This window comes from Labeo rohita, chromosome 23 (assembly GCF_022985175.1).
Source record: "Labeo rohita strain BAU-BD-2019 chromosome 23, IGBB_LRoh.1.0, whole genome shotgun sequence".
Taxonomy (NCBI): Eukaryota; Metazoa; Chordata; class Actinopteri; order Cypriniformes; family Cyprinidae; genus Labeo; species Labeo rohita.
The window spans coordinates 15,672,696-15,686,648 of NC_066891.1; the positions used below are offsets into that span (position 1 = coordinate 15,672,696).

Genomic DNA, 13,953 nt, shown 5'->3' on the forward strand with positions numbered 1-13,953 from the left:
TGGAAGATAAAAGAAGGTTATTTTAAGAAACATCTCAGTATTCGTTGTTCATACAATGAAAGTCATTGGTAACCAAAACAATTTTGTTACCAACAGTCTTCAGAATACCTTCTTTTATGTTCCACAAAAGAAAGCTTTGAAATGACATGAGGGGGGTAAATGATATTTTTTTCTTTTGGGGTGAACTATCCCTTTATTGTTTTTATTTTTATTATTATTTAATGGAAGGATACTCTAAATAAGAATCTAAATCTGCCAGCAGGTGGCGATAAATGTCTTTATGAGTAATTCTTTCGATTGTTCAAACGACTGATTCATTCAGGAACAAAGTAAATGGCTCTTTTTACGAATGGACCTTTGAATCACTGGTTCACACGATTCGTTCAAAATGCGGATTCATACCTAAACTAAACACCGCTGTGTTGCTTGGAGAGTTCATGAGAGATCAGAAAAAAAAAATCGGCACTCTTGTCATATTGCTCTTTCTGTCCATGTGATATCGTGTGATATATAGAAATATGAGACAAAACACATACAGGGGAATTTTTGCACCAATATCTTGAATTTTAGGGCACAAGTGCATTTAGAGTTGCCCTGCATCATATTTGTCTACACTTAACTATATGAACTACAAGATGATGTACAGGTCTGGGGGCGGGGCCAGTGTGTTAACTGCGTTAAAATATTTTAATAGTGTTGTTTTTATTTAATTAATGCGTTAAACTGACAGCCCTAATATATATATATTTATATCAGTGGTGTGCAGTGTTCTGAAATGAGGTGGCAAAGTCCTCAATTTTTTTTTTTTTCCTTTTTGAATCGAATTTAAATTAATATCCCGATCACATTTTCTTGGTTAAATGAACATTACTTGTACTGTCAGAAAGAAAACAAATTCTATTTTAGATTTTTTTTACATTAACAATGTAATGAACATATGTTTTAAAATTAAAAGCCAAGTATGAATCTCATCCGGTTAGTGTTTTTAAGCATTTGACATTTATTCTAAAATAACTCTAAGGCAGTAACAATTTAAGCAATATATTTTATTTGTGAACTTATGTTCAGCTATTCTTTTTAATAGTTAACTATTTCTGAATTTTTCATATCATCAGTCATCAAAGTTTGGTAAATACGGTTTTATCCAAAGTTTGGGAAAATGTGAATAATTTTAACAAAATAAGAGAGATCATACAAAATGCATGTTATTTTTTTAGTCCCGAGTAAGATATTTTGCATAAAATGTTTACATATAGTCCACAAGACAAAAAAATAGCTGAAATTATTAAAATAACCCCCTGAAAAAGTTTGGGAACCCTTGGTCCTTAATACGGTGTGTGGTTACCTGGATGATCTACGATCTGCGTGGTTGTTGTTAATGAGTCCCTCGTTTGTTCTGAACAGTAAAACTGAGCACTGTTCTTCAAAAAAATTCTTATGGTCTTTGCAGTGTCTTCAGTTTTCCAGCATCTTTTGCATATTTGAACCCTTTCTAGCAATGACTGATTTTGAGATCCATCTTTTCACACTGAGGACAACTGAGGGACTGAAACACAACTATTAAAAAAGGTTCAAACATTCACTGATACTCCAGAAGGAAACACAATGCGTTAAGAGCCGGGGGGTGAAAACTTTTGAGCGAGATGAAGATGTCCAAATTTTTCTTATTTTGATGAAATATAATTTTTTTCCATTTAGTACTGCCCTTCGGAAGCAAGAAGATGCTTGCATGTGTCCCGGAAGACAAATCAAGTACAATTTACCTTGATCTTCAAATTCAAAAAGTTTTCACCCCCCAGCTCTTAATGCATCGTTTTTGGGTGAACTATCTCTTTAATTCTCCTTAGAATCATTAAATAAATAGAACCAATGAAATATTTTTCAAAAATGAATGTCTCCAGAGACATTATTTAAAAAGTCTTTATTAAATGGGCATTTTGAAAAGTATTTACAGGCAGATTTCTGTGTTCTCAGGCAGGCCACGACAAACCCGTCTGGTCTGATTTGTTACAGCACAATGGGTGAACAATGACATATCAGATTAAAGGGTATTTCCATAAACTGCAGGAGGCAGAGATATCACTCATGGATAGCACAGGACAGAAATGTTTAGGAAGGAAATTAAAAAAGCAGGGAGTTACCGTCAAAGAAAGGTAGTATGGCTCTTAATGTATAGACACTGTATTGCAAGAGCCAAAGCAACTAAGTCAACTTAACACTCTGTTAAAGTTGTGTCATTAAGCCACCGGTGCGACACACTTTTCTCTTAGGTTTTAATAAACGTTAAATAATCTCTTATAGGATATTCTATAATCCAGTCATAGAGGTGTTTATCAACTGATCTCAAAGCCATACTTCATGTAAGCTTAACATTGCACCATCATTCAGTTAAAAACCTATCCACTGATACACAACTTCATTCATTCGCTCATATTTCCTCACAACAACCTGAGTTCCTACATAAGTAAAAAAAGAAAAGAAAATGGCCAACAGCAGATTTGATGAGGAAGTGAGGCAAGGGGAGCCAGCGAAATCATTTCTCCCCCCCTGCTTCACTCCCCTCGGTTTATCCCAGCACAACAAATATTTACACAAGTCATCTTTCCGTTGTATTTCACTTAAAATGCAGAGGTCTAAAAATGACAACCTATATAAAAGGCATAGAAACGGTTTAAAAATGCGATTTGCTGCACTCGTTTAATTCTCTACTAGTTCTTGTTTTTATTCTTTTTACTTTATGTAGAAATCAGGAAAGTCAGAGGAAGACCCATGAGTAAAACAACATAAGAAAAAAAAAATAAAGATAACCGTAAACAATAAAGAACTTAAAGTCAGCTTGAGTTTTCACAACATACCCTCAGTTTCTTACGCATTTAAAAACATATGGCAATTAGCAGATCCGAGCCAGTAATAACCAAAATTAAAACAAAAGACAAACACAAGCAATACAAAAGCTTGAGAGAAGAGTGTGGAAGGGAGGTCTGAATAATTAGTGATATTTCTAGAATTATTGCTGAGAGAAGCTGGTGCCTCATACCATCCTTTTAGCACACATCCAGCACTTATCTTCCATTTCAAATGTCTTTTCAGAGGGCTTGACTTGACAGGCTGGCTGCCAGTGATGGCTGAGTTAGGTGACGAAGGGACAAATAGTTCTGCAGTTCTGGTTCATTTCGCTCTATTTTATATGTTTGGATTTTGAGGGGTGGGGGCTGGACATCACAGTGAGCAGTGTCCGGAAGCGAGGTCCTCATCACAGTGTAAAAGCGGGGAACGTTCCCCTTCCGCTCCTCTGGATCGTGTTTCCTTCCCCCCGTTACATTCCACACACGCCGTGCTGGGTTCGAGAGGGTTTTATATTTATTTGATAAACATCCCGCATCCTAAATATTGATAAAAATGATTTGAATTTCAACAGTGTTTTGGGAGACCCTCTATCGCCTCTCCCTTTCTCCCAGGAAAGGCTGCTATTCCTATCTGCGCTGGTGGTGAAAACCTTGTGTACCATCTGGACCTGCTGGCTGTCGAACCACATGGTTTCCTGATCTGTTTTCCTCTGAAAGTGTATGGCTGCTTCCGCGTGGGGATCTGATTGGGGATAGAAAATATGTAAAATCAAAAAGCATTTCGACATTATATTTCAAAGCAGCCATTCGTGAATACCAGAACAGCTTCAGCATTGGTTCTGGAAGTCTCAACAATTTTTTTTTTTTTTTTTTTTTTACAAATAAATAGTTCTAAGGAACCATTTACACAGAACTTGCTTTTGCTTTGAAAAATGCAAGACGTGGGCAGCGGACTAGGGAAAAAATGCAAGGTCAAGAGATGAGTTTTTTTCAAAGGTTGAAGTTATTTTAACTTGAGTGCTGTGTTTTTAGTATGCTGTGTTATGTGAGCACAATAGTCAGATGTGTCCATTTATGCATTTACATAGAAAATGCATAAAAAATGCATTCTATGTGAACTAGCCTCAAGCTATGAACAAAACAAATCAGCTCTGAGATTAACTTTATAAACACTGACTGAAAAATGTGAAAACTGTGTACAATTCAAGTTAATTAAAGGGATAGTTCACCTTAAAATGAAAATTCTGTCAATAATTAATCACCCTCATGTCATACCAAACCTGTGTGACCTTCGTTCATCTTCAGAACACAAATTAAGGTTTTTTTGATGAAATCCAAGAGCTTTCTGACCCTGCATAGACAGCAATGCAACTGACACGTTCAAGGCCCAGAAAGCTAGTAAGGGCATCTTTAAAATAGTCCATCCATGTGACATCAGTGGTTCAACTTTTACTTTAAGAAGCTATGAGAATACTTGAAACTCTGACACTCAAGAGAATCAATTTTTGAATAAAGACGTTCTCGTAGCTTCATAAAATTACAGTTGAACCGCTGATGCGGAATTTACTTTATTACACTGGATGTCACAGAATTTGCCAAATTTGATAAATGAAAAGTAGGTCAGTACACTTAAATCAAAACACGATATCGACTGTGTCTGTGAATATTAAACGACAAAATATTATTTAAATTCGAATCTCGGTGAATGAATGGCGCATATGCACCGTTTTGTTTATTACACACATACTCTGCCGCTTCAACATATGACTACATACACACAAACATAATTTCTAGAACTGCTAAGAGACTCACTTCATGAGCATTTTACTGTTTCTTATGAGAAAAAAAAAACAAAATTACCATCATATCAGAAACAGAAACTTTTCACAGCAAACAGTCAAAAAAAAAAGTTTGGTTTAACTTGAAGAAACTGTGAAAGAAATATATTACTTAATGTAATGTAATGACAGAACTACTATTACTAATAACATTATTATTAAAAGATTATTTTTAAGGAATATTTATCAGAATAATTATTTACCAGGAAGATGTAAATACACAACACAGTATTTCTTTATAAAAAGCTAAATTAGATTTTTATAAAGTTAATTTATTAGGGATGCAATCCAGAGAATTAATAATAAAATAAAATAAAATAAAAATAAATTTGAGGGAAAAAATAAAACGCATTTCATAAGGCCTTAAAAATGTCAATTTTGTGCAACTTTTCACAAATTGCTGTTAAATTGTAAACTGTTAAAAAGTTTCATGATTTCAATTTATTGGACAGTCTTTTTGATTAGTCAAATTGAATTAAAAAAAAACTGTCTGGAAAATTTAAAATGAAAAAAAAAAAAAAAAAATTTGGGGGTGAATAAATTGATTTCATATGGCCCTATTACTACTTTTCTGAGCCTTGAATGTGGTAGCTGCATTGCTGTCTATGCAGGCTCAGAAAGCTCTCAGATTTCATCAAAAATATCTTCATTTGTGTTCTGAAGATGAACTACTTGATAGTTTTTGGGTAACTATCCCTTAAAACATAAAACATAGTAAAATATGTAAATGATTTAGAAAAGTTTGTGGCAATGTTAAAAAACAAATATGTGACTCTGGTTCACAAAACCAGTCTCAGGTAGCACAGGTATATTTGTAGCAATAGCCAGTAATACATTGTATGAGTCAAAATTATCGTTTTTTTATGCCAAAAATCATTACGATATTAAGTAAAGATCATGTTCCATGAAGATACTTTGTAAATTTTCTACCATAAATATATCAAAATGTAATTTTTGATTAGTAATATGCATTGCTGACAACTTTAAAGGCGATTTTTTCAATATTTTGATTTTTTTGCACCCTCAGATTCCAGATTTTCAAATAGTTGTATCTTGACCAAATATTGTCCTATCCTAACAAACTATGGAAAGCTTATTTACTCAGCATTCAGATTATGTTTATACAAATATAAAAGTAGCCGACTCAGTTATAAAGGCACTGACTTATGGCCTTCAGCAGAAGCTCGTAGTGGGAATGCATGGAAAAGTTAATACATTACCATTTAAAGAAAATCAATTTTAGCTTCCAGAACCATGAATATTTCACACTTTTAAACGTGTCATTATTTTACCGGTCTGAATTGGGTCTCTCCTGTGGTGTGTCATCGGGAGTAGCACTGCCAAGGATTCTCTTCCTGGCTTCTGCGTATTCTGCCTCTCGCTGAGCTAAGGATTTGACTTGTGGGGAGGGTCGAGTCTGCGTCACAGATGATCCTAAAGATCCATTACTGGAGGGTCGCTTTAAAATACGAATCTGAGGTGGGGGTGCTGCGGGGAGGGAGTCATCCTGGATTACGATCGCTGTTCTCATCGGAGAACGGCTCGAACTGCCACTTGAAAGTCTGGAAGGGCATAAAAAAAATGATTAGGATAAAAACAAGCCACAGTGAACAAAATATAGACTCAAAAACTTGCATGCATACCTTTCTTTCTGACTGATTCGAAGCTTTTCCTCTAGTCTTCTTTCCATTTCCTAAGTCCCACGCACAAACACACACAAAAATAGTAAACACTTCTTCTAATGAAGAAATATAGTGTAATCTTATAAAACAGTACAGGCAGGCCACTTCAAGGAGGGGCCTCTGAAGCAGCAGCAAGTTTTCAATTTCACAAAGTTATTTATATATCCTTAGTGCAGTGGCTAAATTAATGACAGGGCCGAATTACAGAGTGCAGCTCGAGTAGGTGGACAATATGTGGCTTTTCTAAACAGAGACTTGTGGGAAACGTTCAAATGGAGGGAAAGATGTGTTTACAAAGCCTAATGGCTGGGGTGTTGACGTTACTGCCAGACAAATACTGACAGAAACCTTTAAAAAGTCTGTTTTAAGAGCTCAATGTTTAAAAGCAGCTATGATACATTATAACATATTAAGGTCTCTCTATCTATATATATGGTACTAAATAAGAGTAAAGAAACGCCATATGAAACACGCAAATTAAGTTTTTTCTATCAAAAGCATATTTAAAGGAAAAGCTCACCACGGGAAAAAAAATTCAGTTGTTTAGTCGTTCTCATTTCGTTGTGAAATTGCATGAATTACTTCATTCTGTAGATTTTAGGGAGAATGAAAATGCCAAGGGCGATTTACTGTACTGAAAAAACTACAATGAAAGTGAATGGAGACTGAGACCGGATTTTGCCTCGCATCATCTATTTCGCTCAACAGACAAAAAAGGGTAAGTAATACGAGTAATCGACAGTTTTTCCTTATTGTTATTTTAATTTGCTCATGTAAACTCTTTTTAAATCAATCTACAATACAATAGCTTCGTTTACGAGATTCATACATCTGCACAGCGATCCGAAAGTTACAAGAACCGAGCTTTTTGAGATAAACCTTCCTTTTTAATCTAAATTACTTAACTAAATAAAGATTTTTGTATTAGCAAATACACTGTGCCACAGTATCATTTACACAAGACCCTGAGACAAACTGAAAACTTGTGAAAACCGCCTGTTGACTGTCTGAATGGAGACTATCCCACCTTGATATTCCGCTGCTCGAAATCGTATTTCCGCATAAAATAAACTCATAAAAATCTACACGTATTAAAAAGACATAACGTTAGTCTTTTCTCTACGGCACCCAACAGGTCTCAACCCCCTCGGCAGCCATCTTTGGTTTCTTACGCGGTGGCAAAGAAAGATTTTCCCCTTTTTATTCATTAGAAGTTGCCCCGGCTAACTAGCATTAGTTAGCAGGCTGTTTCATTTCATTACGTCATTTGCTTAAAACACAAGTTGTTTTACGTGACGCACGAACGTGTTGCTTCACCAACTGCTATGTTCAAAATCGCCCCTGTTTTGCCTACTGGTTTAAAACCAGAAATATCCCACAACATCTGATTTGGGACCAGTTTCCCTTTAACTGCGGCCTACCGCCTAACTCTACATATACAGGCGTGCCTAGCGCGCTAGCATGAGGCCGGTGGTATGAATCAGCCTAATGCTCCATATGAGACTTTCTACGTTGAAAAGACAGTTTGTGGAAGCCTGAAGAAAAGCGCAGCTATCGCATATTTACCCCACTGTCGGCAGCCTCTTCCCAGCTCTCGGCGACCTCCTCATCATCCATGTTTCCACTCTTGGCTAACTAGGGGCTTCCCTCAGTCCACACGCTAACGCACATTTTCCCTCTACAGCGTCAGAGAGCCGTTTAGTGTGCAAAAGTGTTACACATTAGCGCCACCTGCTGCAGGGAGGATAGAGTTACTGTACGCGAACATCAGAAGTTTATTACAAAAATGCCAAGAACCATAAAACACAGTATTTATAACTATTTTGTGTTTAATTCTAAAGATTATTGTTTATTGCTATACGTTTGTAAAATTACACAAATCATGACCTTAAATCATGTTTAGGCATTTACCACATTTTGAAAAATGCCAAACCTCACAGACAGCAGAAAATAAAAGAGGTTCAGCCTTAATTTGAAAGGAAAGGAAAGGATGTGACGTGTTTTATAGTTTTTATACTGACAAAAAGATATTGTCTATCCCCTAACCCAACCCTAACCCTAAACCTAGCCCCTACAGAAAACATATTTGCATCATTACACTTTCAGATAAACATCATTTACTATTTTTAATAATTTTTTAACATTGTCAATGTCAAAAATTTCAGGTTTTACTATGCTTGTGGGGACATTTGGTCCCCACAATGTAGCAAAAACAAGTACACACACACACACCGATTGATTTTGTCAATATTGTTAAGGGTCATCTAAAAGCTGAATAAATATGCGTTCAATTAATGTATGTTTTTTTTTAATAGGACAATATTTGGCTGAGATACAACTATTTGAAATTCTAAATTCTGAGGGTGCAAAAAAATACAAATATTGAGAAAATTGCTTTTAAAGTTGTCCAAATGCAATGCATATTACTAATCAAAAATTAAGTTTTGATATATTTACAGTAGAAAATTTACTAAAAATCTTCATGAAACACAAACTTTACTTAATATCCGTTATTCAACAATTTCCTCTCTTTGGTGTCAGTCTTCGATGAGCGTTCATGAGAGTATTACGTATACAAACGTTGTAGTTACATTGTCTATGGAGGGTCAGAAAGCTCTTAGATTTCATCAAAATATTATTAATTTGTGTCTCGAAGATGAATGAAGGTCTTACGGGTTTGGAACGACATGAGCGTGAGTAATTAATGACAGAATTGTAATTTTTGGGTGAACCAACCCTTTAAAGGGAATCCCAGGTATTAAAGGGGTCATCGGATGCCTATTTTCCACAAGTTGATATGATTCTTTAGGGTCTTAATGAAAAGTCTATAATATACATTGGTTAAAAATTCTCAATGGTAGTGTAAAACAACACCCTTTTTAGCTTGTCAAAATCAGCTCTGCAAAAATCATCCTGTTCTGGTCGAGGCTGCTTTAAATGCAAATGAGCTCTGCTCGCCCCGCCCCTCTCTTCTCTCTGTGGAGTGACGAGCCTGTTTACTTTAGCCACGTTTAGCTGCTAAACTTGCTAACTAGCACGTTATTAGGAAAGGTGATCACAGAGATTCATAAAAAAAAACCTTATATTCACTTCTGCTGTAAGTGAAGCTGGATCACAAATGATTTGCGTGAACATAGACGCATTTATGTAGATCGGGAGACGCTTTCCCTTCACAAACAAACGTAATCCACTGCATCTTCAGCGGCTCAGAGGTCGGGAGTAAATGACGACAACTATGTTCATTATTACATCCAGCAACGCAACACCTCAATTGCTCAATCAGAGATATTCTTGTCTAATTTACATCCCTGCTCTGGCTTTAAAACAATGGAGGTGGGACTGTTACAGCTGATCTGAGGTAAGACGGTCATGTCAATCAACTATCGTAGGAGCGGCCTCTGTCAGTGTGATGCCACACCAGGCATTTGAGAATAGCTTGATTTGAAAAAGGGGATATCATTTTTACAGATTACAGATTTTATTCGATTTTTATCATTATAGGGTAGATTTGTACATACACTGCCAACACCGATGACCCCTTTAAGACTTTTATGGCCTTATATAACATAAATCTCTTACCGAAATATGTAGCAGAAAACCCATGAAAGATTTACATTATTTAAAATATCCACATGGTTTTGTGACTATGGGGGGCGCCATTATTTCAATGACGTGAAATGGTTGCGCTCCATGAGCTACTGGCGTTACAGCATCTCAAAAGATAAAAAAATTGATAAGATGCCACATTGTGTGGCTTTTGGGTGTAATATTCAGTCAAAGGGCAACAAGAGAATTGATGTAAGTCTGTAACGTGGTAAAAATAGCAACAAGTAGCGCAAGTAGGTCACCAAGAGCAACCATTTCACGTCATCGAAATAATGGCGCCCCCCACAGTCCAAATTACATAAGGATGTGAATTTTTTAAATAACATAAATCTTTCATGGGTTTTCTACTACATATGTCAGTAAGAGACATCACTTACATTATACTAAGCCATACAAGTCTTAATGCCCAGGCTTTAAGGTTAATTATCTTCTTCCACTTAATCTTTGTTTTAAAAAAGAAGACAAGAAATTGATTTCAGATTCTAATTTTACCCTCATGGAATGTACTATAGACTACACATTTTGAACTTAGACAGAAACCAACTATTATTCATTCTAAACAGACTTATTCAGCCTCGAAAACTGAGTCTAGTTGGTTATAAATCCATTTGTCATGCATGACTTCATAGCTAACGTATTACAAGTAAATCTTTATAGGCTTCATTTACTTTTAACATCTTCAGTTAAAGCAAGTCACACCGAAAAAGTGCGCAGTCTGCCACTGCGCATTTCGTTACAAAACAAAAACCAAATGTGTACAAACCTGCACGAGCAGTTTTGCAACACGAACGTGGCCGGTCTGCTTCGGTCCAAGGCTGTCAAGGTATACACGAATAGGAATGAACAAATAATCTTTTTTTTTTTTTAAAACAGCTTATATTCTTCTAAAACAGCTTGATTCGTAGCTTATTACTAAATCGTTTAATACATGAAGCAACGTCAAAACAATCCATACATAAATAGTAAATATCCTCTAGCGAGCGATAAAACGATAAGACATTGAATAATTCTGATAAAAACCTTACTACCTATTTTAGCGAGTAATTATTAAAATTGTTGTATGATTAATCACAGCTAATTATAGGAAAATATGGATGGGACAACGCGCATACGGCTGAGTCATATTCAGGGTGTCCCATTTCCAGAGATGGTGGTGAAGTATTGGGCAAGAGTGGAGAAGTTCCAGGCGTCAAAAGAGGATTTGCTCATTGCCACGTATCCTAAAGCAGGTAGTGTACAAAAGACTGAACACATCACGATGAAAACAACACAATGCAGTTTAAATAATGAAATCATATTGTATGTGAAAGGAACTACGTGGACACAGGAAGTAGTGGATAGCATCCTGAATGAAGGAGATGTTGAAAAGTGCAAGAGAGCGCCCACTCAGGTGCGCATGCCGTTCTTAGAGATGACTTCTAAAGATGGTTTAACTTCCGGTATGTTTTATAGAACCAATAAAATGTTTAGCAATTTAAACAAATGTGACCCTGGACCACAAAACCGGTCATAAGGGTTATTTTTATAAAAATTGAGATTTATGCATCATCTTTGGTCAAGAGTACAATATTTGGTTGAGAACTATTTAAAAATCTGGAATCTGTGGGTGCAAAAAATCTAAATATTGAAAAAATCTCCTTTAACGTTGTCCAAATGAAGTTCTTATCATGTTACTAATAATTACAGTATGAAATTTGCAAAATATCTTCATGGAACATGATCTTTACTTAATATCCTAATGATTTTTGGCGTAAAAGAAAGATTGATCATTTTGACCCATACAATGTATTGTTGGCTATTGCTACAAATATACCTGTGCTAAATACGACTGGCTTTGTGGTCCAGGGTCATATGTATATTTTCATGCATTGTATATCCTATGCATCTTTAAAAAATTAAACTCTAATGTTTTAGGTATAACTAGGCTGGAGGTTATGGATCCCCCTCGTGTTATCAAAACTCATCTTCCCATCCAGCTTGTGCCTCGTTCTTTCTGGGATGCTGGTTGCAAGGTTAGAAAGTTAGATTTCATGGGCTGTATTGAAGAATACAATATTATGTGAATGCCAAACCCACCTTCACTTTCCCATAGGCTATATATATGGCCCGTAATCCGAAAGACACTGTGGTTTCGTATTATCATTTTGACCGCATGCATCTTCACCAGCCAGAGCCTGGCCCTTGGCCACACTATTTGGAGAAGTTCATGACAGGGCAATGTGAGTCATGCATGGTGGAGTTAGACTGTTCACTGACTACACCAATTTCCTTGTTTTGTGTTAAATGTGAATACACTTAATTATGATATTGTGAATGAAGTCCTAATGCCTGAATTATTTTTTCAGTGGGCTGGGGATCCTGGTATGACCATGTTAAAGGATACTGGAAGGAAAGGCATAACAAGAAAATCCTTTACATATTCTATGAAGACATGCAAGAGGTCAGTGAGTGTTTACAAAACATATATTACATATTTTTCATATTTAAGTAGTTCAGGCAAAAATGTAAATTTGCTGATAATTTACTCACCCTCAGTCCACTGAAGATGTACACAAGTTTGTTTCTTCATCGGAACATATTTGGACAAATGTAGCATCGCTTGCTTTCCAGTGGATTTTATGTAGTGAATGGGTGCCGTCAGAATGAGAGTCCAAACATCTGATAAAAACATCACAATAATCCACAAGTAGCGTAATCCACAAACTGCTTGTTTATAAAAACAAATCCATCATTAAGACATTTGTAACATCTGAATCAGGAGAGAAATGTGCACAGATGAAACACTGTTTACAAAGGAAAACAAGGTAAACAAACATGTTTGTGGAATTTGATGTGAGAGGACAACAGAAGATGGACCTTTTCACTGGAGGAGGAATTGTTATGGATTATGGAATTATATTTTGGCAAGAAGCAATGGTTTAAAGCTAAAATGACTTGATGGATTATTATTATTATTTTTTTTAATCATGCAGCTTTTCACTTCACAAGACAATAACTGATAGATTGGAGTCATGTGAATTACTTATTTTGATGATGTTATCAGCTGATTTGGACTCATTCTGACAGCACACATTCACTCTAGAGGAACTGTTCGTGAGCAAGTAATGTAATGCTACATTTAAATTTAGCTACATCTTGGATCGCCTGAAGGGTGAGGGTAAATTTTCAGCAAATATTTATATTTGGGTTAAATGTTCCTTTAAGTTCCTGGAACCTATGTGAAGTCTGAGTATTTGAAACTAAGTTTGAGTATTTGACTAATTTGTATAATTCAATAATAATTTCAGGACCCTGTTTGCGAAGTAACCCGCATTGCTGAATTCCTCGGACGGCAGTTATCAAAAAGTACAATAGAGAATATTGTGCAAATGACAACGTTTTCTGCTATGCGAGAAAACCCCATGGCAAACTACTCATCTATCCCAGATTCAGTCTTTGATCGCACAGTCTCAGATTTCATGAGAAAAGGTGATTTTAATTTACTTTATTCTATAAAGTATGATTGAAAAACATGTTATGAATAATTTATGAATACGTTTGTTTATTTTTTTAGGTCAGGTTGGTGACTGGAAGAATCAGTTCAGTGCAGAAGAGGATGCTGCATTTGATGAACATTATTGCAAAATGATGGCTGATTGTCCTATTCCAATACGGTTCACAATATGAATGACTAAAATGTGTGAGTGTGTTAGTCCAGAAAACATGGAAATGTCAGTTTCCTAAATTAATTATTATTATTAATTAATAATGTTGAACATGTAATCACATATATGTTTCTGTTTTGCCTCATAAAATACATTGTTGGGCAAACTGTAATATTAATGTACTACTCTGGATGGGTCGTTGACTGTTCAAAGCTCTTGAATGTGTAAAGTTCAATTCCCCTCATAAAATCTCTAGAAAGTACACAATATCTGTTAACGGAAATGAAAATAATCCACAGCAGAGGGCAGAGATGTTGTTGTTGTTTTTTGATTTTAT

The 13,953-nt window shown here is 35.7% G+C and overlaps 2 protein-coding genes across 3 annotated transcripts; one reads left to right on the forward strand and one right to left on the reverse strand.

The window, feature by feature from the left end:
* Positions 1 to 1,904: 1,904 nt before the first annotated feature.
* szrd1 (SUZ RNA binding domain containing 1) lies at positions 1,905 to 8,096 on the reverse strand. The gene is made up of 4 exons (XM_051097320.1): positions 7,933 to 8,096; positions 6,328 to 6,377; positions 5,977 to 6,246; positions 1,905 to 3,588 (listed from the first exon to the last, which is right to left on the reverse strand). The coding sequence occupies exons 1-4, from the start codon at positions 7,981 to 7,983 to the stop codon at positions 3,474 to 3,476; spliced, it is 486 nt and encodes a 161-aa protein (XP_050953277.1). The 5' UTR covers positions 7,984 to 8,096; the 3' UTR covers positions 1,905 to 3,473.
* A 2,575-nt stretch (positions 8,097 to 10,671) lies between these two features.
* On the forward strand, positions 10,672 to 13,928 carry sult1st5 (sulfotransferase family 1, cytosolic sulfotransferase 5). Of its 2 annotated transcripts, none has more exons than XM_051097319.1 (8): positions 10,672 to 10,795; positions 11,047 to 11,201; positions 11,283 to 11,411; positions 11,887 to 11,984; positions 12,065 to 12,191; positions 12,318 to 12,412; positions 13,260 to 13,440; positions 13,526 to 13,928. In XM_051097319.1, exons 2-8 carry the CDS (start codon positions 11,063 to 11,065, stop codon positions 13,636 to 13,638), a joined length of 882 nt encoding a protein of 293 aa, XP_050953276.1. In that variant the 5' UTR covers positions 10,672 to 10,795; positions 11,047 to 11,062; the 3' UTR covers positions 13,639 to 13,928. The 2 variants fall into 2 exon arrangements, with proteins under 2 accessions (XP_050953276.1, XP_050953275.1); XM_051097318.1 differs by having other exon boundaries at positions 10,719 to 10,795; positions 11,057 to 11,201.
* Positions 13,929 to 13,953: the final 25 nt, after the last annotated feature.